The sequence below is a fragment of the Lepus europaeus genome, chromosome 2 (genome assembly GCF_033115175.1).
Source record: "Lepus europaeus isolate LE1 chromosome 2, mLepTim1.pri, whole genome shotgun sequence".
Lineage (NCBI taxonomy): Eukaryota > Metazoa > Chordata > Mammalia > Lagomorpha > Leporidae > Lepus > Lepus europaeus.
The window spans coordinates 170,013,186-170,037,407 of record NC_084828.1 but is presented as its reverse complement, the minus strand read 5'-3'; the positions used below and the strand labels follow the sequence as shown (position 1 = coordinate 170,037,407).

The window sequence follows — 24,222 nt, the reverse complement described above, 5'->3', positions numbered from 1 at the left end:
ATTGGAGTGCCTGAGTTTGAGTCCCAGTTCTGCCTCCTTCTAATGTACATCCTGGGAGACAGCAGGTGATGATTTAAGTAGTTTGGTTCCTGCTACCTTTTGAGTTCCCAGATTGTGTCTTTGGCGTGAGCCAGCCCCACTGTTGGGGGAATTGGAGGAATGAACTGGTGGATCGATCTCTATCTGCCTTTCAGACTGACAAAAACACCTTCAAGTAAAGAACATGCATCAGCTCTAGAAAGCAAGTCCCCTGTAGCATCAGAATTTGGGGGGAAAAATCAGTGTCTATTACTTTAGGAAGCGATAGCTAATAGTAGAGTTTTGTTCTGATATTTAATAATTATTAAGAAAAAATTTTAATCCCCAAATATTTATAACCTCTATACACTTCCAAAACAAAGCTGTAATTTTAGGCCTTATGATGGTTGATAATTTTTATGAATTATTTTATATTATGGCCAATAAGATAATCTATTTTGAAATTATAAAAATTTACTTCCTCCTTGGGGCCGGTGCCATGGCACAGTGGGTTGGTCCACTACCTGCGGTGTAGGCATCCCATGTGGGTGCTGGATCTGGTCCCGGCTGCTCCTCTTTCAGTCCAGCTCTCTGCTGTGGCCTGGGAAGGCAGTGGAGGATGGCCCAAATGCTTGGGCCCCTGCACCCACATGGGAGACCGGGAAGAGGCTCCCCAGCTCCTGGCTCCTGGCTCCTGGCTCCTGGCTTCAGATTGGCACAGTTCTTGCCATTGCGGCCTTTTGGGGAGTGAACCAACAAAGGGAGTACCTTTCTTTCTGTCTCTCCCTCTCACTGTCTGTAACTATACCTCTCAAATAAATAAATAAAATCTTTTAAAAAATTTTTACTTCCTCCAATGTTTGTGGATTTATTTTTCCTTTTGGCTCTTCAACTTTTATTTTCTGTACTTGAAGCTCTGTTACTGGATACATATCTATTTAGGGTTCTGATTTTTTTCCTGTTGGTTGACCCTTTTGTCACTATTAAATATCTTTGTTTCTTGTAATGCTTTTCCCAGCTGCTTTGTTTGAAATTAATATAACTACAACAACCTCCTTTTGGTTGGTGTTCGCTATGTTTTTTTTTTTTTTATTATTATTATTTTACTTTTAACTGTCATGTAACTATGTATGTGTCTCATTTAAGAAGCTTTTTGATTTTCCATATAAGCACTTTATTTAAAAAAGATTCATTCATGGGGCCAGTGTTATGGCACAGTGGATTAGGCCACTGTCTGTTTGCAATGTCAGAATCACTTATGGGTGCCAGTTCAAGTTGGCAGCTGCTCCACTTCCTATGCAGCCTCTGTTGATGTGCCTGGGAAAGCAGCAGAAGATGCCCCAAATCTTTGGGACCTTAGACCCACATGAGAGATTCAAATGGAGTTCCATGTTTCTGGCTTTGGCCTGGCTCAGTCCTGGCTGGTGAGGCCATTTAGGGAGTGAACCAGCAGACAGAAGACCTCTCTCTCTGTCTCTCCCTCTCTCTCTCTCTCTTTCTCTCTCTCTCTCTCTCTCTCTCTCTCTGATAACTGTGCCTTTCAAATAAATTTTTTTTTAAAAAATCATTTTTTATCTTTTACTTGAACTGTTTACTTCATTTACATTTCAGATGTTATATATTTGCCTTTTTATATTTCCCATTTTATTTTTATTTCCTATTTTATCCACTTGTATCCTCCTTTAGTGCTTCTTTTTATTTTTCTACCAACTTATTTATGTGTACATTTACTCCTTTCTTTTATATATGAATATATGTATTTATTTGAAAGGCACAGAGATAGAAATCTCCCACCTACTGGTTCTCTCCCCAAGTGCCCACAACAGTCAAGGCTGGGCCCAGGCTGAAGCTAGGAACCTGTAACTCATTCTGGGTCTCCCATGTGAGTGGTAGGCACCCAACTACTCTCCATTTCTACCTGCCGCCTCCCAGGGTGCACATTACCAGGAAGCTAGAATGGAGAATGGAACTTGGACACAAACCCAGGCACTCTAATATGAAACGCAGATGTCTCAAGTGTGGTGGCTTAACAACTGCACCAAATGCCCATCCCACATTTGCTCACTCTTTAATGCTTACCCCAGAGCAGAAATTGGCAAACTGTTGCTTGTAGACCATATCCAACTGCTCTCCTGTTTTGTATATAAAATTTTATTGAAATAGTCACACCCATTTTTTCACAATCATGTATGTTTGCTGAAGTGTTATGTTACAGTGTCCTAACTGAGTAGTTGCACAGAAAGACCATATGTATATAGTTGACAAAGCCTACTCTACTCTTACGGCACTTTATGAAAGATGTTTGCCAACCCTAGCCTAGTTGGGTGGTAAGGGCCCAAACACTTGGGGCTATCTTCTGCTGCTTTTTCTGGGCCGTAGGCAGGTAGCTGAATCACAAGTGGAGCAGCCAGGACATGAAGCAGCACCCATATGGGATGCCAGCGTTGCAGGTAGCAGCTTTATCTGCTACGCCACAATGCCAGCCCAACTTGATTGCATCTTGAAGAGTTTTGGTTCATTAGGTTTGGGTGGAACCCAAGACTTTATATATTTAGCAAATTGCAAGTGATGCTCAGCTGCTAGTCTGGGGACCACATATTGGTCATTTTTTCGAGATATTACAGCGTGCATCTTTGAATTATTATATTGTAAAATTACTTATATGTTTAATATCCCTGAACTAAAATTTTTAGAACTGAAAGTATTTCAGATTTAAGGATATTTGCATAGACTTTCACCTGTTGAGTATCCCTCACCCAAAAATCCAAAATTATACGTCTTTTCAGAATTCTGTACTTTGTATTTTAAAGATTTATTTATTTATTTGAAAGTTATACAGAGAGAGAAGGAGAGAGAGAGAGAGAGAGAGAGAGAGGGAGGAGGTCTTCCATCCAATGGTTCACTCCCCAGTTGGCCGCAACCCCCGGAGCTGGGCCAATCCAGAGCCAGGAGCTTCTTCTGGGTCTCCCACGTGGGTGAAGGGGCCCAAGGACTTGGCCCATTTTCTGTCTTTCCCAGACCATAGCAGAGTGCTGGATAGGAAGTGGAGCAGCCAGTACTTGAACTGGCACCCATATGGGATGCTGGCACTGCAGGCAGTGGCTTTACCCCCTATACCACAGCACTGGCCCCTGTACTTTCAGTTTATTGATAAGTCAACCTGTATTGCGTTTACTACTCCCCCAATAATGCTAGAATTCCTAGACCTGTTTTATTTTGTTTACTTCTGAGGAGCAAAGTGGCAATAAGTCCAAATGCCTAATCAACAATGGGGTAGCTATTAATAAATTGTGATGCATTCAGATGCTTAGAAAGCTATAAACAATGAAAATGAATGAGTGTTCCAAACGTTGTCTTCCAACATCAAGTGAAAAGAACTAGATCCCAGAGTACATAATGTATGGTTCCTTTTTATATAAAGTTGAAAAATGAGCAAAAATCATTTCTGGTGTTAGAACTCAAAACTAGTTAGCTTTAGTAAGAAATAGTGACTTTCAGAGGGTGCCTGTAGGGTGTAGGTAGTTATTTATTGGTCTGGATACTGATGTGTTTGTTTTGTGAAATTCATTGAAGTGTGCCTACTTAATGATTTGTATATTTATCTCTGCTCTAGATTTTGCAAAAGCGTTAAAAATTATTTCCTTGTAGTTTGAGGTTGTTTAAGAGTTAATTTTTCTTAAATGGTAAGGACACTTACTCTCTTCAGTTCTTGTCTGTGTATAGGAACAGAGCAGTGTTGCCATGGGAACTTCTGGCTGGTCTGTGTTTGAGTGTCTAACTTTCTGTAGATTTGTGTGTCTACTGTGCCTCTGTTGACTGCATGTTTTCACATGGAGTGACAAAAATTTATTTGGAATTAGTGTTAAATAGAGCAATCATATAAAGCATAGGTCTTAATCCTATTCATCCAAAATTGCTCCCTAACAGTGTTATGATTAAAATTTTTTTAAACTATAAGATCCTTTTTCTCTACAAGTTGTGTTATTTGAGAAAAACACTATCTGAAATAGAATATGGCTTTATATTACTGTCTATTTGATTATCTTTTTTCCCCAATAAATAAGTCTTAGAACTTGTTTGATGTATTCTCTTTCAAATATATTCAGGAGTTGCGCCATCCCTTTTTAGGGCTGATTTCATTCTAGGTGATTGAGTGTTTGTGTAGGTGAGGCAGGGGATTGAAAGGAGAGTCTGGTATGTTGATCTGAAGCTTTGGTACAGCTGCTGCTTTGCCTCGCCCATCTTGTTTGTCGTGCTTGGTTTGTGCAGGGTCCTAGAGAAAACCATCTTCTCCAAAGAGTAAACTGCATATTCCTTGTGGGATTTTTTGGAGGGGGTTGGGTAGTGTTTCATTGGCATATAAGTGGATAATACCAGTGTGTTCATTCATATTGCAGAAGGATCCTTGTAGAATATTACATTTGTTCTCATAATGAGAACAAATTGTTGAGTCTGGTGTCTGTGGTCTAAATAAGCATCACATCGTGAGATTCTGGAGCTAATTACATGCTTTAATGAGCACTGTGATAGCCCATGCTTTACTGATGCAGTAATAAGCAGCCCAACAGGATGAATATTGTATAAAACCTTATTTCGTAGTCTTAGAAATCTTCATGTGACTTAAGTGAGAGAAAGCAAATTTAGATTTACAAACCTTTAGTATTGAGTACCTTTAAGATTTTGATAGAGAATAAGGAGTGTCGTTGCACAGAGAATGTTTTAGATGCATGGAGAATTTTTACCTTTCATCTAGCAGTAGCTGCCATAGGATGATGTCACCTTGCTGCTGATTGGCTGTTACAGCACCTAGGGCAGGGAGGAGAAAGAAAAATGCCGGCACAAACCTCAGTGGTGGTTCTGTGGTTGTTTCTATCTGTTTTTGATAGAATCTTTGATTAGTATCGAATTTACAGTGTTTGGCCATGTGAACCATTGGGAGCATCCTAGGGTGAGGGAAATTAAGAGCTTTCAGAGGAATGAGGCGACTGATTTGCAAACGGATCTGTGATTGTAAGTTGCAGAATCTGGGTATAAGGAATAAGACAGGGCGTGTTGGAAGATGCACTATGGGAGGAGCTGGTGGAATATGCTTGTATGAGTGGCAAGAAAATGAAAAATGCTTTTATTACCCTTACAGTTAATATGCTTGGTTTGGTGTTTTGTTAGATATATATATGTAGGAAATATGATAATACTGAATTTTGATTTTAAATTAGAGGGCTATGTAATGTTAGCCAATATATAAATACTTATTCAAAGGACTTCTATTTTGTATTATGTCTCTTACCAAAGTAATGATTTTTATATGGCTTTATACAATTTCTGAATCTTAACAAAAAATGCAGCAAAGCTTAGTTCTCCTAAATTCATTCTCCTAATGCTTGGTACAGATAAAAGCTTTGATGATGAAGAATCCGTGGATGGAAATAGGCCGTCGTCAGCTGCCTCAGCCTTCAAGGTTCCTGCACCTAAAACGTCCGGAAACCCCGTCAATAGTGCGAGGAAACCTGGTTCAGCAGGTGGCCCCAAGGCTGGAGGTAATGTAAATCCTCTCAGCGGGGCTGTGCCTGCTGCATGCCCCTGAGAGGGGAGGGCTATGTTTATTCATGACTGCAGCAGGATTGCAGATCTGGAGCGGCTGTTGCAACACGCCAAGACTAAGCTGCCTTCCTGAAACCTTGGCATGTTGGGGTCAGTGTGTTCTGAAACAGCGTGTCAGAATCGGTGTTTTCTTGGGAGTATTTACTTTTCAGATACCATTTTTAAAGGGAAGGATTTAAGAGTTTTTCATGGTTTGGTTTTTTTGTTTGTTTGTTTGTTTTTTAAGGATAGATTTTTCAGGATTTGGCTTTCAGTTTTCAGGTGATATAACTGTTACAGCTGTGAAATGTTGAATTCTGTAATGTATTTACACATTCATCTAGGTAGTTAAATGTGAAATATCCCAGTGTTTAAAAAATGATGAAAGATACAAGGTCTTGAATCATTTGTCACAATAGGAAATGGGTGGTGGTCAAGTAAAATTGCCTCAAAAATGGTTTTATATGTTAGAGAATAATATGAAATCAAGAAAAAGCAGCTTTTTATGTAATAATAAGACAGTATATTCTTTGATCATATTAGAACTATTTGTAGCATATTGTTTATCTTTAAAATTTTTAATGGATATTTCTTCATATGCTAATCTGAAAGCCATTAGTACATTTCTGGTGTTAGTTTCTGTTGAATCTTTCTGGGTAGGGAAAAAACCTATAATAATAATGATAAATATTTAATGCTAAAAAGTCAGTAATCTTCTTTTTTCTTAAAAATAATTTGTGTTTTAGTTATGATATTTGGGGAAAACAGATCTTTCCTTGTTTACCATATGTGGTGAGAGAATCATGGTCTTGAGGTTTTTTGCGTTTTCTATTTTTGTCTATAGTACTTTTATGAAAAACAAGGACAGAAAAGTGAGCTGTATGTCTTGACCAGGTTCTGTAAGAAACTGTGTTCCCTTGATCTTTCTATACAACCCCACATTTTCCTAAGTCATATAGTATTCTAAAAATAGGAAAACTATCATAAGTACTTTATTTTAACTACCTTTAACACTGCTGTGTATTGTGTAAATAGCAACAAAAATTATATAATATATATACTGTGACATATACACACATCCATGTATATAAATAAATACAAATAAGTAAAATTAAAATGTTTTACTTCTCTAGATGTTTTGAATAGTTTACATTTTAGAATTTTAATTATTTTCCTTTTTTATAATTATAGGATTGTGTTCTTATCCATATGTTAGTTATGATAGCTTAATACATGGTATGTTCTATCATACTTTTTTATCTCTAATAAAAAATATCATTCTTTGGTTTCTTTTGTAATAAATGACTGTCTTCAGTCATTACGAAGGAAATATTTTCTCTTGATTTTGAATTATAGAATTCCAGTCTGTATTACAATTTTGTGAAACTCTTATTTCACTTAAGATGTTAATATTTTAAGTACATGGTGATGATTTTAAAAAATTTTGTAAACCTGATCAGAATTTATGATTAGCTATTTTTTCATGATTTGCTTAGTTGAAAATTGAGATCATAGTATACCTATCACAAGTCATTTAATACTAATATTAACCAAATTAATATAATCAGATACTCTTTTTTTAAAAAAAGGAGAGACTGGGTGGGTGTTGTGGCTTAGTGGCTTAAGCTGCACTGTGGGTTGCCTGCATCCCATATCATAGTGCCAGTTCAAGTCCTGGCTACTCAGCTTCTGATCCAGCTTCTTGTTAATCTGCCCAAGAGACAGTGGATGATCACCCAAGTACTTGGGTTCCTGCTTTCCATTTAGAAGACCTGGATGGAGTTCCTGGCTCCTGGCTTTGGCCTAGCCCAGCTCTGGTTGTTGTGGGCATTTGGGGAGTATATAGAAGGTTGCTCTCTGACTCTTAAACTCTTTCTCTCCTTCTGTTGCTCTTCCTTTCAAGTAAACGCCCCTCTCAACACTGCCACCCAAACCCCAATAGCTGTAGTCCTACTGGGTACAAAAAATGTTAGGTGGCTGTCTTGACTGCAGTCATCCATTTAGTGAGCAAATTTTTGGATAAAAATGAAGGAAAGATATTGTTTTTTTTTCTCTTTATTTTTGCAATTACAATTTTTTTTTTCTTGCTCCAGCTCACTGAGGCTCACTGCCCATTTTTTTTCTATCTAGGAAAAGAACTACTAGCCAATGAATATTGATATTTATTCTGAAATTGATGCTATTCTTGGCTGTCAGTCTTTGAAAATTTACTTTTAGGTCTCCTAGTCTTGGCAAGCAGCCTATTGACTTTTAAAGTAGTTGTAGAAAGTTTTCTTAGAAGTGTAGACTCCTGGCCGGCGCCATGGCTCAATAGGCTAATCCTCCGCCTTGCGGCGCCGGCACACCGGGTTCTAGTCCCAGTCGGGGCACCGATCCTGTCCCGGTTGCCCCTCTTCCAGGCCAGCTCTCTGCTATGGCCCGGGAGTGCAGTGGAGGATGGCTTGGGCCCTGCACCCCATGGGAGACCAGGAGAAGCATCTGCCTCCTGCCATTGGATCAGCACGGTGCGCCGGCCGCAGCGTGCCTACCACGGCGGCCATTGGAGGGTGAACCAACGGCAAAAAGGAAGACCTTTCTCTCTGTCTCTCTCTCTCACTGTCCACTCTGCCTGTCAAAAAAAAAAAAAAAAAAAAGAAGTGTAGACTCCTTTGAGTTGGGAGGTACCTTACGGAGTCATAGAGTCCCTTCATAATATTCTTGACAGATAATTATTCAGGGTCTGATTAAAATAATATGTGCTTGGGATTAAAATTTATAATAAAATTCATCTGTGATATCATTGCATCTAGATATAATCAGCTAATAAATTTTGATGTACTTTCATTTGAGTACTTTTTATTACCACTTTTACACATATGATTATTTTCTTGGGAGAAACATAAAATTGACACTGTTCATTATGTAGTTTGGTTTACCTTTTTTCCAGTTAATATTTTACCTTAACCTTCTACCGTTATAGACTGTGTCATCATTTATATATATATGTTATATTTGTTATCTATTATTTCTAAAAAAATATATATTACAAATAATATATACATATACATTTAAAATATGTCTCTCAACACATCTCCAATCACTGTTTTGGAATAAATTTCTGAATTTTGCAGAGTCCAGAAGGTGCATGATTTTATAGGTTATTTCCATTTGGTAAAGTGTCTTCCTGAAAAGTTATAAGCTCATTTCAATTCTGAATAAATTAGTCATTTTTTATGCAGCATTAAAATCTACCTCCTTGTAACTTACCTGGGAAAAATCAGTTATTTGTTAATATGATACTTTAAAATATGTGAAGATTACTCTTTATAGAAGTGGAGCTGTATAATAATGTTACAATAGTGATGTAAGCCCACTAGGTTTGACAGATTTCTTTCCATGTAAGACTATCAGAATAATAACTGAATCTCTTTTTCAAGTTTTGAATTTACTTTTCAGAGATATATATGAAGATTTAAGAGAGGTGTGCTATTTTTAGCAAAGTATTCCATCCAATTAATGAAAGCTAATAAGACCTATGTTTAATCTTTAGTGGATATTAGTTTGCTTTGTACTTTGGCCTTAATGTGCCAGGCCAGTCCCATCATATTGTGACTGTGTGGCCTTTAATCCAAAGAGAATTGAAAACAGGACTGTGGCCTAGGTCCGTGCCTTTATGTCATTGCTGCAAAAATTCATATTATGTGGCTGTCATGTTTGCTTTACTATTTAGAATAGTGATAAGATGAATTCTCTTCAGTAGTCCAGTTCCTGAATGACATTGGTAATTTGATAAAAAGAACTTCGATAAACACATGTTGCTTGCTTTTGGCTTAATGGTTTAGAATATAATTACTAAAGGTATTCGTTTGTTTAAAATACTTTTATCTCTTTAATATGCTAGGTAACTTTTTTTTTTCAAAAGTTCTTCGCATATTCTCATAAATGGGGTACTTAAAAATTTGTGGGAAATGAAGTTAAAAGAGAAGTTTATTTCAGTGCAAAAAATTTTTGAAACCCATGTATAGTTTTCATACAAAACACATTTTCACAAACTTTTTGGAAAACCTGATTTCAGATTTTAATGATGAGAAAACCAACTTGGAGAAGTTTAGTAACTTGCCCAGGGTCACCTATCTATTATTACATTAAGCAAAGCCCAAAAATGACCTGGTTGTCCTGCTGTTCACAAATAAGGAATCTGAAATTGGCATCTAATGACCACAACGTTTGGCCTCCCCAGACCAGTAATTTTTAACCCCAACCAGTAAGATTCCCAGCAAAAATACATATTTGGAAATAAGCCTATAATTTTCACATTATACGTGAAAATGGTGTTTAGTATTTTCTTTTAGAATTTACCTTCTTGAAGTATATTACAATGTCCCTACTCTAATGTTTTTGAAAACTTATTTAAAACTCAATGAATAGCTTTTTTTTTTTTTTTTTTTTTTTTGACAGGCAGAGTTAGAGAGAGAGACAGAGAGAAAGGTCTTCCTTTTTCCGTTGGTTCACCCCCCAAGTGGCCGCTACAGCCGGCACATTGTGGCCAGCGCGCTGCACTGATCCGAAGCCAGGAGCCAGGTGCTTCCTCCTGGTCTCCCATGCAGGTTCAGGGCCCAAACACTTGGGCCATCCTCCACTGCTCTCCCAGGCCACAGCAGAGAGCTGGACTGGAAGAGGAGCAACCGGGACTAGAACCTGGGGTGCCGGCACAGCAGGCGGAAGGTTAGCCTAGTGAGCCGCCGTGCAGACCTCAATGAATAGCTTTTTCATACTACTCATCATTCTTGTATTATGAAAAAAAGATTTTTTGCATGAAAATAAACTCAAACTTTGAATTCTGTTTTTCCACTAACTTTTGACTGTAGTTGTTACTGAAAGAGAGAGTCAGAGAGAGATCTTTCATCTACTGGTTCATTCCCTAGATGCCTGCAAAGCCAGGTCTAGGCCAGGCCAAAGCCAGGAGCTGGGAACTCAGTCCGGATGCCAACGTGTGTGGCAGTGACCCAGGTACATCAGCCATCTCAGAGTGTGCATTAGCAGGAAGCTGGAATTAGGAGCAGAGACAGGACTCAAACCAGACACTGATATGGGATGTGGGTGTTCTCACCATGGTGCCAAATGCCCACCCCTCCATGGACTTTTTGAAGTACATGTGTGTTTACAATCTGTGAGACATATTGCTAAACATAGCAATTCTCAAAGTGTTCTTGTTTTCATTCAAGTAGACTATTTTCTTTCTATTGACAAAGACTACGTTAAAATGATTTTAACTTTGAATTCTTATAATACGGTAATTAACACAGCTTCAAATCCAGTAGTATTTAACTCATTTTAGGACATACTACATTTGTTTAATTTCTCTTAAATATTTTTTATTGCTTTATTTGAGAGGGAGAGTTACAGACAGTGAGAGGTTTATATAGAGAGAAAGGTCTTCCATCCCCTGGTTCACTCCACAGATGACTGCAGTGGTCAGAGCTGTGCTTACCCTAAGTCAGGAGCCAGGAGCTTCCTCTGGGTCTCCCATGCGGGTGCAGGGGCCCAAGGACTTGGGCCATTGTCTGCTGCTTTCCCAGGCTATAGCAGAGAGCTGGATGGGAAGAGGAGCAGCCGGGACTAGAACTAGCGCCCATATGGGGTGCCGGCGCTGCCGGTGGAAAATTAACCCACAGCACTGGCCCCCACATTTGTTTAATTTCATGTCTGTCTGACCTGAGAATGTCCAAATATCTGTTTTCCACAAATAATGCTTATCAGCCCATTTTCCCCACTATGCAAACAATAAGGTTAATTTTATTTATTTATATACTTTTAGATTTGTGTTTGAAAGTCAGAGTAGTAGAGAGAGAGGGAGAGACAGAGCTCTTTCATCTTCGGGTTCACTCCCCAGGTGACTGCAGGCTGAAGCCAGGAGCAAGGAGCTGCATCCAGGTCTCCGTGTGGGTGGCCAGAGCCCAGACACTTGAGCCATCTCCCGTTGCTTTTTCCAGGCAATTAGCAGAGAGCTGGATCAAAAGTGAAGCAGCTGGGACATGAACCAGCACCCATATGGGATACTGGCATCTCAAGGGAGGCTTTACCCATTATACCACAATGCTACCCCTAATTTTTCTTTTAAACAAATAAAGATCACAAGAATCAACCTGTATTTAATGAAACAGATGTCAAGAATTTGTTGTTTAATCCTGGAATCAAAACTTTTGAGTAATAGACCTCAATTTCTTCATTTTTTTACTCTATATAAAACCAAGTAATGTTTCTCTTTCTGTGTTTTGGTTTTGTTTTGTTTTTTTTTCCTTTACTTCTCTAGCTGACAGATGATAAAACCAGATTTTTTTTCCCCTGAAGAGGTCTTATAGATGATCTGACCCTGATTCGTAGACTGAGCCTGGATCAGTTGAGTGATATGCCAGAGATGAGTTAGTGATTAACAGGAATGAGATCAGAGCCTCAAGCCTGGCCCATCGTCAGGGAATTCCTCTTGAAACGTCTCTGGGTCATTTCCTAAGTAACAGTGCATTTGGTATTTATTTCTTATTTTTAATTTCATACAGCAGAATAGTATTATTGAAATATAGAATCATTCTATCTTGGCCGGCGCCGTGGCTTAACAGGCTAATCCTCCACCTTGCGGCGCCGGCACACCGGCTTCTAGTCCCGGTTGGGGCGCCGAATTCTATCCTGGTTGCCCCTCTTCCAGGCCAGCTCTCTGCTATGGCCCAGGAAGGCAGTGGAGGATGTCCCAAGTCCTTGGACCCTGCACCCGCGTGGGAGACCAGGAGAAGCACCTGGCTCCTGGCTTCGGATCAGCGAGATGTGCCGGCCGCAGCGGCCATTGGAGGGTGAACCAACGGCAAAAAGGAAGACCTTCCTCTCTGTCTCTCTCTCTCTCTCACTGTCCACTCTGCCTGTCAAAAAAAAAAAAAAGAATCATTCTATCTTAAATTACTGTGAATCTGCATCCTAAGATGCCCTGAGGCTTTCTTAATTTGGGTGGTAAATATGATTGCATAAAAGAAAAATTATTATTCGTAAGAAATCAATAAGTCACCTCACATCTATTTTACTTTGGTTATTTTCTTTAATTTCAGTTTTGTTTTACTGGCTTTGCAAAACATAAAATGATAAATTTTATTGTGACATGTTCATTTTTTGAGGCATTCAGAATGTTTAAGAGAGGAAATATTATAAACAGTCTTGATTGAATTTGACTAGGCCAGCTGAAGCCTCATTCTCTTCACAGATAAATCATTGTCTACATCTGTGTGAGAGAGCTTGCTGTATACAAGGCTCCATGTTACTCACTGAGAGGATCATACAGAATATTCAGCGTTTTAAAATTGGGAGAAAATTACAATATCTGCTCATTATTCTACCAGCCAGTATTAAATTTTTTTTTAAATATTTACTTATTTATTTGAAAGTCAGAGTTACACAGAGAGAGAAGGAGAGGCAGAGAGACAGAGGTCTTCCATCCGCTGGTTCACTCCCCAATTGGCAGCAATGGCGGGAGCTGCGCCTATCTGAAGCCAGGAGTAAGGAGCTTCTTCTGGGTCTCCCATGCGGGTGCAGGGGCCCAAGGACTTGGGCCATCTTCCACTACTTTCCCAGGCAATAGCAGAGGGCTGGATCGGAAGTGGAGCAGCCAGGACTCAAACCGGCGCCATATGGGATGCTAGGACTGAAGGCGGAGGCTTTACCCGCTACACCATAGCACCAGCCTCCAATGTTAATTATTGTTAGCATTCTGGTGCTCCCATACTTGATTTGCCTATACCTTTAGGTCAAAATTTAGGTATTAGAAAATTGTGAAGTCTTGGGGCCGACATTCTGGCATAGAAGATTAAGCCTCCATCTGCAGTGCTAGCATCCCTTACGGGCACTTGAGTCCCAGCTGCTCCACTTCTGGTCCAGCTCTCTGCTAATGTGCTTAGGAAGGCAGCGGAGGATGGCTCAAGTGCTTGGGCCCCTGGCTCCTGGCTCCTGACTTCGGATTGGCCCAGCTCTGGCTGTTGCAGCCATCTGGGGAGTGAACCAGTAGATGGAGGATCTCTCCTCTCTTTCTCCCGTCCCTTTCTCTCCTCCCCCCCATCTCTACGTTTCAGATAATTAATCTTTAAAAAGGGGAAAAAAAAGAAAAACTGTGGGCCGTCGCCATGGCTCACTTGGTTAATCCTCCGCCTGCGGCGCCAGCAACCCATATGGGCTCCAGGTTCTAGTCCTGGTTGCTCCTCTTCCAGTCCAGCTCTCTGCTGTGACCCGGGAGGGAAGTGGAGGATGGCCCAAGTGCTTGGACCCCTGCACCCATGGGAAACCTGGAGGAGGCGCCTGGCTCCTGACTTCGGATTGGAATACAACTTCATGTATTTAATGTGTCTCTCTCTCTCTTTCATTCTCTCTCTCTCTCTCTCTGTCTGTCTACAACTCTACTTGTCAAATTAAAAAAAAAGTAAGAAAAATTGTCTCATGTTGGAACACAAATTGATTCAAGGTTTGCCTCAGAAAGAGGGAAATATCATTAACATAGATCTCACTTATGAGAAATTTTCCATTAGACTGCTAGACTGCACTTGATTCATACAAAGCAGAAGTTTGTAATAACAACTGCAGTCCCAAGCTTGTGTTTTTTACAAGTGTTCTAATCGAATTGAATGAGTAAGAATCTTATTTCTATATTGGGCATGTTGTGAATTCAAACCTTTTTTTTCTGTTAACTTGTCATTTGTCTTAAACAATTTTATGTTTTTTACTGATGAAAAGAATTGAAAGACATAATTAGATTTTTTTAAACTATGAAAATCCTGCTCGTCGTTAAACAGTACAAATTTAGTTCCTGGTCTCTAATCCCATCACCCTGAGCTAACCAGTGTGAAACTGGGCTATCTACCATTGAGAGGAGTGTGTCCTTCCATGCATTGTCCCTTGCTCGTTTATATGGGTATCATGTTGGGTTTCTTTCCCCAACATTGAACGGACTAGCAAACATTTTACACCATTGGATTTAAGGAGCATATGAAGTTTCCAAAGCATGAGCATTTGGAGAACACATTCAAACCATAGCAACTGTATTCCCAATTGTTTTTGTTTGTTTTTTGTCTGTTAAGATTTATTGCTATATATTAAATGCATGAAGTTGTATTCCTTAAACAGATGTTAAAAAAATTGAAAAAAAAAATTATTGTACTGGGGCTGGCACCGTGGCATAATGTGTAAAGCTGCTGTCTGTGGTGCCAGCAAACCGTATGGGCCCCAGTTCAAGGCGGACTGTTCTACTTCCAATCCAGCTCCCTGCTGATGCGCCTGGGAAAGCAGCGAAGGATGGCCCAGGTACGTGGGCCCTGCCCCCACGTAGGAGACCTGGATGAAGCCTCTGACTCCTGGCTTCAGACCAGTCCAGCTTTGGCCACTGTGGTCATTTGGGGAATAAACACACAGATGGAAGATATATATATATATATATATATATATATATATATATATATATATGTTTTTCCCTCCCTCTATGTAACTCTACCTTTCAAATAAATACATAAAATATTTTTAAAAAAGATTTTATATATTTATTTGAAAGACAGTTATATATAGAGAAGGAGAGATACAGAGAGATCTTCCATCCACTGGTTCATTCCCCAAATGGCCACAACAGCTGCAGCTGGGCCAGGCCGGAGTCAGGAGCCTGTAACTCCGTCTGGGTCTCCCACATATAATCCACATTATCGATGCAAAATGATTTAATAAACTATTTCCCCATCACTGTCATTCAGGGTGTTGCAACTTCAGGCTGTTACAAAGAATACAAATCTCCATGTACTTACATATTTTGGCATGCTAGTTCTTCGGTTGTGTAGAATTGATTCCTCTCAATGGGATTGTTTACTTGAGGGTTGTTAAATATTTTTAATTTTAATAAAGATAGTATAGCCGGCGCCTCGACTCACTAGGCTTATCCTCCGCCTTGCGGCGCCGGCACACCAGGTTCTAGTCCCAGTCATTATGACACCGGATTCTATCCCAGTTGCCCCTATTCCAGGCCAGCTCTCTGCTGTGGCCAGGGAGTGCAGTGGAGGATGGCCCAAGTGCTTGGGCCCTGCACCCCATGGGAGACCAGGAGAAGCACCTGGCTCCTGCCATCAGATCAGCGCGGTGCGCTGGCCGCAGCGCGCCAGCTGCGGTGGCCATTGGAGGGTGAACCAACGGCAAAGGAAGACCTTTCTCTCTGTCTCTCTCTCTCACTGTCCACTCTGCCTGTCAAAAAAACTAACTAAATAAATAAATAAAAATATAGTTTACCTTCTCCTGTACTGAATATACAGATTCATTAATTATTTTCATTTTTATGGCTGAGGGATTTTATTTTTCCTTTTAATTAACATTCTTCTCTCCACCCATCCGTTTGGCTAACAGCTAGCAAATATTTACTAAAGACTTTTAGTGTCCTGTTAACTTTTGTAATCTCTGGGAAATGTCATTGAACAAAAACAAAGACTTTGTCTTCCTGGAGTTTATATTCTAGGGAGGTTCAGAAAATCTAAATGCATTGATAGGAATTAACATATCTTCTATTAATTATATGCTATTTCATCTTATCATAATTTCTTAGGTCTTTTATTGAAGCATTTAACTATTTCCTCAGTCTCTCCCTTGTGGCATTTTTGCATCAAACTGTAAAGTTTTTGTTGCGAGAGAGGGGAAAAAACCATCTGTCCTTTTCACATCCAAATTTACTGTCTTGAAGAAGGACTACTCCAGTCCAGGTCCAAGGTTATAAAAACAGTCTCACATGTTTTAAAAATTGTTTTACATTTAGCTTGGTCATTGCGTCTCGAGTTTTTGGGTTTTTTTTAAAAAGGGGTGATATATCCATTTTTATTTCTTCTTTATGCATCACTAGTTAAACCTGTGCAATGAAATAAAATGTTCTTTTATTGCGTTGAAATATCACCCCTCATATTTGATCCTTCTCTGGAGTTTCTCTCCTTTTTTTCTGACCGAATTGTACCTACTCTGGCTGTAGAGGAGTGATTTCCCATGCTCATTATGAAAATTTTGTGCCTACATCTGAGTTGATAATTAGTAAACACTCATCACCAAATTTATAACAGTGATTTCCCATATTTGAATTTAATCTATATAGATTTATTCCTACACATTTTTTTTAAAATCTCAACTACTGGATAGTAAGTTGTGGACATTATGACATTTCACTTACAAATATTTAATATGTACTCCCTAAGACTTACAAATATTCTCTATTACAACCACAACACCATTATTATATGCAAGGACATTCTGTCCTGTAATCTGTAAAACCGTCCCATAACCATTGTTTATCTCCATGACATTGACTTTTTGAAGACTGTAAACCAAGTATCTCTTTAGATTGTCCCATGTTCTGAATCTGTCTGATTTCTCTGTGACTTTCTTTAGCTTGTTCCTTTAGCTCTTTTATTTTCTGTCACTTTATTCTTAACCTATATGTACTTTGTTTCTATATTCCTAAGAATATTTTTATAGTTTCCCATTTAAACCAGGTTGTATGTATCCTGTCATGCATAATTGACAATTTAGTATTTATTTTTCAGATGTTTTTATCTTTTTCTAATAAAATTCTATCCTGACTTCAGCCAGCTGTCTTTTCATATCTTCTGTATATATTCAGAGTTTTTGACAAGTCTGAGTTATCTGGTTTTTTTATACCTACATTTTCTTCTTAATTGTATTGAATTCATGTTGGGGTATTTTGTTGAAAATTTTTTTTCTTGATGATTTGTTTTTTGGTTTTGTTTTTTGAGGGTGTTACTTTACTTTAATAAGCCACAGAACCTTTCAATCTTTGTTGTTTTCCTGTTGTAGCCCAGTGTAGATGTTGGGTTATTTATTGTGTTCGTGGGGGTGTACTGGATCTTCCTGGGCCAGGTAACAAGTCGTACTGAGAACTCAGTTTCTTGGTTCGAGCACGCCCTCTTCTGTTGGTAGGGTGAAAAAGCAGCTTCCTGACTGAATGTAGTTGGGAGGCTTTCTGCTTCCGGTTCTGAACCAGTGTCTTGCTTTGGTAGTGGTAGTGTTCTTTTCTTCGTTTTCTTTATCTTCGAGATTCAGAGGGATTCCTCTCTCTTGTATGTCTACTTATGTTTGGTGTTAAAGGAAACCTATTTATGTCCTTGTTGCACAGCTTCTGGGATGATCTTCCATACATTTTCCTCTGTTTTATCTCCATTAAAGCCTCTGTGTTGACATTGCTGGTTTGGGATGTTTGTATTCCCCCATTTACTTGTATATTGAAAGTTGAAGTGTTGTTTGTCTTTTAACTATCTGCAAGTAATTTTAAAAGTTTGTGGCAAATAGAATTAAAAGATAAGTTTATTTTGGTGGAAAATTTTTTTTGAAATCGTATATATGGAGGACCTTCAAGAATTTGGTGGAAAATGTGATTTATGAAAAAACTGTGGATTTCAAAAACTTTGCATCGAAGTAAACTTTTAATTCTATTTTAATTATTTTAATTCTATTTTTCCATAGACTTTTTAAAGTATCCTCATACTGCAAGCATGGACCATCGATGGTTTCATTTGCTGTTCTTAATCCCTGTTGGTTTTTCTAGTGTTTATTTGAGTTTCAATACCTGTCATTTTCACAGGAATCGGAATGTCTACTATAAGTTTTAATACCATGTAGGAAATGACCTTTTTATGTTTCAGCATTTTGTTGAATTTGGGAACACTGTTGTGGAATAATTCCTATATTCTCCATCAATACTGCCACATATCACGTATTTGTATGTCTATTTTTTTCAACTTCCCATTTTATTCATTTAGTTAGTTGGTCTGTCCTTACCCTAAAACTTTGTTGTGGTAATTATCTTAGTTTTAAGTAAATTGTAACATCTGAGATAGATATAGGTTAGCATTTCGTGATGTTTGTAGCCTTTTGTATTTGCAGCTTCTGTAGGACTTCTGTTTTCATCTTATTGTAAAGGCAGAGACACAGATCTTCCATCTACTGATGCATTCCTCAAATGCTGGCAGCAGCCGGTTGGGGGCCAGGCCAAAGCAGTAGCCTTGAACTCTCTCTGTAGGTCTCCCACAGGAGCAGGGGTCCAGGTGCTGGAGCCTTCACTGCTACCTCGGCAGGAAGCTGAATTGGAAGCACACTCAAACCAGGCACTCTGGTATGGGAGGCAACCATTCCGGCACCAGCTTGACTACGGAGCCTGTTGCCAGCTCCTGTGGGACTTTTAAAAGCCATTTAATTTCTACACTCCACCCCCGCCAACTCTTCTCTTACATATTTGGCCCCACTCAGAAGACAGAACTCAGTGGACTAAAAAGACATTGTGGTTAAAGAGAAAACAAAACAAAACAAAAAAGTGAACTGTGACTTTCAAAGTCAGCCTTCCCTATGCGTGTCTTTAATCAGTGAGACATTTTCCTGGCCCTGTTTAGGATTTTTTTTTTTTTCCCCCCAAATCTTTTGCTGCTTCTTCAATGCGTAGATGTTGTGTTTGTCAGGCTGGTAGGTTAGGCTGTTGATATTAGAGTCAAGATTCTGTTCTATGTATGATATTTCTTGTAAACTTCATATACTGTAGTAATGCTTCAAACTGATCTCCCCTTCGCTTGTCCATTCCTCTGTAAAAGGTCTGGTTTCTGCCCTTGAGCCCACTGAAGTCCTTATCTGTCTGTGCTCTGGTGTATCTGTACAAATCTCCAACGCTTGAAACCTGAGTGTTTCCCAGGAGTCAAATTATTTCTTCTTTTATTTGCCTATAGCTTGCTCTAGTTATTATAACAAAATCATTTTGCAAGAAAGTAGTATAAAAACAAACAAAATACAAATGTGGAAAGGAAGTTTTTTTTTTTTTTTTTTTTTTTTTTAATGAAAACTGTGTTGAATGTTTAAGAACTACTTGCTGAAAACAAGTCCCTAAAAGAAAGCCTATGCAAGACAACGGTGAAAGACAGGGAGAAAATGTAAAAATCTGGGCCTTTGTATGCTGTGTTACAGAGACCTGGTCAAACAAAACAGTAGACCCCAGCCAAGAGGTTGTCAAATGAATGTGTGTTTTGAGATGTTTAGTTCAGATAATGTGGTTATGAATCTTATTTTGTGTTTCTTTATCAAAATTTTTCAGCTAAGCAGTTAGGTACATGGGAACAGAGTTGAAAATATAGATTTTTTTAAATGTAAAAAAAAACTTTATAATTCATTATTATATTTGAATTTCCTACAGCAAATATGTATTAATTCTCCTTTCTGTTGATAAAACTTACTATCCTTTTTAATATTTATTTTATTTATTTGAAAGACAGTTACAGAGAGAGGTAGAGACAGAGGTCTTCCATCCGCTGATTCACTCCCCAAATGGCTGCAATAGCTGGAGCTGTGCCAATCCGAAGCCAGGAGCTTCCTCCAGGTCTCCCACGCGGGTGCAGGGGCCCAAGGACTTAGGCCATCTTCTACTGCTTTCCCAGGCCATAGCAGAGAGCTGGATCAAAGAGGAGCAGCCAGGACTAGAACAGGCCCCTGTTACTATCCTTTTAACTTAACAGTTTTCATTACAACTTTGTTGTCTTGTTCATTGGTCCATCTCTTACTGCTGTTAAAACTCACAAAGATCTTCAAAAGTTTTTTGTTTGTTTAATGTTTATTATTTCCTTCTATTGGAAAGGCATTGCCACAAAGTGAGATAAATTGTGTTCTCCTCTGCTGGTTTATTCCCCAAATGTCCACAATAGCCAGGTCATGGCTAGGCTTAACCCAGGAGCCAGTAATTCCATCTGGGTTTCACACATGGGTAGCAGGGGTGGAAGGACCTGGGCCATCATTTGCTGCCTCCCAGGATGCATGAGCAGGAAGTTGGATTCTAAGCAAAGTGGCAGGGTCCTAAACCTGCACTCTGAAATGGGCTAGAGGCATCTGAAGAGGTAGCCAAGCCTGCTGGGCCATAATGTCCATCTACCAAAGGTTTTTTAGGATAAGAAAACAAAATATTTCTAAAATACCTTTGGAAATCTTAAGTACTTTTTATTTGATACTGATTTTTTAGAATCATTTTCTTTGCTGGTTTATCAGACTTAAAATTGAGGAGATTTTTTTCAATTTAATTTTTAATTGCAGGAGTCTTGAAGTTCATTGTCCATGGTGATGTTCACTTAAATAGTTGAAGTTCATTTTATATGTTAAATTCTTACCATGAAGGGGCCAGTGCTGTGGTGCAGCGGGTTAACACCCTGGCCTGAAGTGCTGGCATCCCATGTGGGCACTGGTTGGAGTCCCAGCTGCTCCACTTCTGATCCAGCTCTCTGGTATGGCCTGGGAAAGAAGTAGAAGATGGCCTAAGTCCTTGGGCACCTACACCCGCGTGTGAGACCTGGAAGAAGCTCCTTGCTCCTGGCTTCAGATTGGCGCAGCTCCTGCCATTGTGGCCAATTGGGGAGTGAACCATCAGATGGAAGAACTGTCTCTCTGTATCTCCTCTCTCTGTGTAACTCTGACTTTCAAATAAATAAATAAATCTTTTAAAAAAAGTTCTTACCATGAAGAAATAAATATGTGAAGTAGAGTTAAAATTTAATATCACTTATCAGCCAGAGTTCAGTTAGGAGACAAATTAGTAGTTACGTTTTTTAAAAGATTGATTTACTTATTTGAAAGGCAGAGTTAGAGAAAGAGAGAGATCCTCCATCTGCTGGTTCACTCTCCAGATGGCCCCACCTGCTAGAGCTGGGCTGATCCGAAGCCAGGAGCCAGGAGCTTCCTCTGGGTCCTCCACATGGGTGCAAGGGCCAAGGACTTGGGCCATCCTCCGTTGCTTTCCCAGGCAGATTAACAAGGAATTGGATCAGAAGTGGGGAAGCCGGAACTTAACCAGTGCTGGGATGCTGGCACTGCAGGTAGTGGCTTTACCTATATGCTATATTGCATTGAGTGAACGTGGTGATTTGAGGATCTCTTTTTTTGTAGTTTGAGTTTTCCTACCCCTCTAGCCTACTTCCTTACTAAGAGTTAATACGCTGTAACATATATGCTACCTATACACTCTGCCTGTGTGAAGAACTATCGATGAGTTTTGATGAATGAATGGGAAAAGAGAGCAAGAGACTGTCAGGGAGGGAGCAATGATGTGAAGGAGCCACCACCCCCAGGTTTGTTGACAGTAGAAATTTGTGAGGCATTCATATAGAAGTAATTGAAACAGAGTGGACATTTCTGTAAATAAGAATATTTTTCCATGCCTTAAAAAGACGAATTATATATTGTACACATATTCTACAGCTTGGCTTTTTACTAGATATTTTTTATTTTTGCCCAATGTAAAATCTGTAAGCTTGCTTCATTCCTTTCATAGTGCCGGTCCCTACTGCAGGTATTTTTACAGAGAATATTTAATATAGGATGAGTATTCCTTGCTTGAAATGCTTGGGACCTGAAGTATTTTGGATTTTTAATTTTTCAATTTTGGAATGTTTGCATATGTGTAATGAGATAACTTGGTGATGAGACTCAAATCTAAACTTCATATCATCTGTTCAGACTTCAGATACACCCCATATGCACAGCCTGAAGGTAGTTTTATGTAGTATTTTGAATAATTTAAAATTATTTTGTCCCTTTAAAAAAACTTTCACTTTTGTGAAATGACTTGCATGAAACAGTTTCGTGATGCAGCATCTTCCATTTGTGGTGTCAGAAGTGCGCAGAAAGTTCCAGATTTCAGAGCGTCTTCGGATCAGAAATGCTCTGCCTGTGTGAAGAACTGTCAGATCAGTTTTGATGAATGAATGGGAAAAGAGCATGAGACTGTCAGGGAGGGAGCAATGATGTGAAGGAGCCACCACCCCCAGGCCTGGAGGACAAAATGAGGAGGTTAGCATTAGAAAAACCTAAAGGTGTACAGGAAGGAGCCCTGCAGATCTCCGACTAGACCTCCAAGGAGAGGGTACCAGCTACTGCTGCTGGTGTTTCTTGTGGGTGCAATGAGCTGATTCAGTGAGTGCTAGAAAACCTGTAAGTTAGATGCAGGTGCTGCTGCTGGAATGATCCATCTGTCAGAGTTGCTAGGATATTACTAACCAAATCACGAAGCAGTGAACAAGGAATAGGTCCCTTCTTCATTCAGATTCTGTTGTCTCTCCAACACCCCTCCCCACCACCAAGACAAAGCCTAACCAGAAACAACTAGGGTCAGTAGACAAAATGGTCTAAGCACAACGTCACAAGGAAGAGTAGATTTGTGGCAGAGTTAAGCCACTGCTTGGGACAGCTGTGTCCCGTATCTGAGTGCCTGAGATGGAATCCTGACTCCTCTGCTTTCAGTTCTGTCTTTCTGCTAGTCTGCACCTGGGGGGCAGCAGATGCTGGCTCAGATTCCCGGGTTCCTGCCACCACCTGGGAGAACCAGCTTGAGTTCTAGGCACCTGACTTTTGGGCCTGGCCTGGTCCAGCCCCAGCTGCTGTGGGCATCTGGGCAGTAAGCCAGTGGATGGAAGATTCTCTCTCTCTGTCTCTGTTCTGTATGTGCGCGTGATCTACATTTCAAATGATATTTTTTTATTTTTGATGAATTTTTTAAATTTTGATCTGGAGCTGAAATTCAGTGTTTAATTACTAACTCTTAAATAATATTATTTATACTGTTTTATGCTATTATTTATACTGTTTTATTGTCTATGCAATAAGATATTTGCATAAATAAATTTAATTTCCAGATCCTCGTTTCTCTCACCTGTGCCTTCCTGACTATAGCAGCATAGATAGATCCCCTTTGCCACTTATTTGCTGTCACTTATTGTTTCATTTTTCTCCATTTTAATAATTTGTTGTCATTTCTATTGAAATATGTTGTCATTTTAAATTGCTGTTTTTTCTTTTAAGTGTTTATCCTTTCACATGAATATATTGTGACCTTGCTCTAGTGCATTGAGTGAGCTGGGTGATTTGAGGAGCTCTTTTTTTGTAGTTTGAGTTTTCCTACCCCTCTAGCCTACTTCCTTACTAAGAGTTAATCAAATGGTCCTGTGTTCCTGACTTTATGAAAGTTTGAAGTGTTTCTTAATGCTTTACTATAAATTGGAATATCCTTAAAAATTTTGTTTTTACTGGTACCATGTGAGTTATATTTTTCATGTTCTCCATTAATTTTCTTTTAATTAGCAGGTGCTTCTAAAGAAGGAGGTGCTGGAGCCGTTGACGAGGATGATTTTATAAAAGCCTTCACAGATGTCCCTTCTGTTCAGGTAAGGCTGCCAGTAAAGTGAGCTCCTCCTGAGTAGCACCTGCGTGCCTGTTGCTGTCATTATCTGGTTTTGTTCCTTGTTGAAATTTCTTTGTCCTTAAGTGATTATGTAAATGAAATATTTGACTTACTACTACCAAGTAAGTATTTCTTGGTATATCTAGATTTTGAAGTGATTTTTTTTCTCCAGTGAGGCTGAAATAAAATTGAATTTTTATTATTGAAAAACATAACAGTGCAGTGTCCAGCTGAAAGTTCACATTCTTGAATTAATGAGTTTAGAGCCTAGAGAATGTTGGAGGTTTGTTGACAGTAGAAATTTGTGAGGCATTCATATAGAAGTAATTGAAACAGAGTGGACATATCTGTAAATAAGAATATTTTTCCATGCCTTAAAAAGACGAATT

The 24,222-nt window shown here is 39.2% G+C and overlaps 1 protein-coding gene across 6 annotated transcripts in view; it reads left to right on the top strand.

Annotated features, from left to right (window-relative positions):
- CLASP2 (cytoplasmic linker associated protein 2) overlaps nucleotides 1–24,222 on the top strand; it is a 215,516-nt gene that overhangs the window by 69,178 nt on the left and 122,116 nt on the right. For 4 of the 6 annotated variants that reach the window (XM_062215855.1, XM_062215821.1, XM_062215839.1 and 1 more), the window contains 2 exons: nucleotides 5,409–5,555; nucleotides 23,734–23,816. In XM_062215855.1, coding sequence (XP_062071839.1) covers nucleotides 5,409–5,555; nucleotides 23,734–23,816 — 230 coding nt within the window. The remainder of the gene's footprint in view (nucleotides 1–5,408; nucleotides 5,556–23,733; nucleotides 23,817–24,222) is intronic. The other 2 variants (XM_062215831.1, XM_062215847.1) reach the window with 1 other exon arrangement.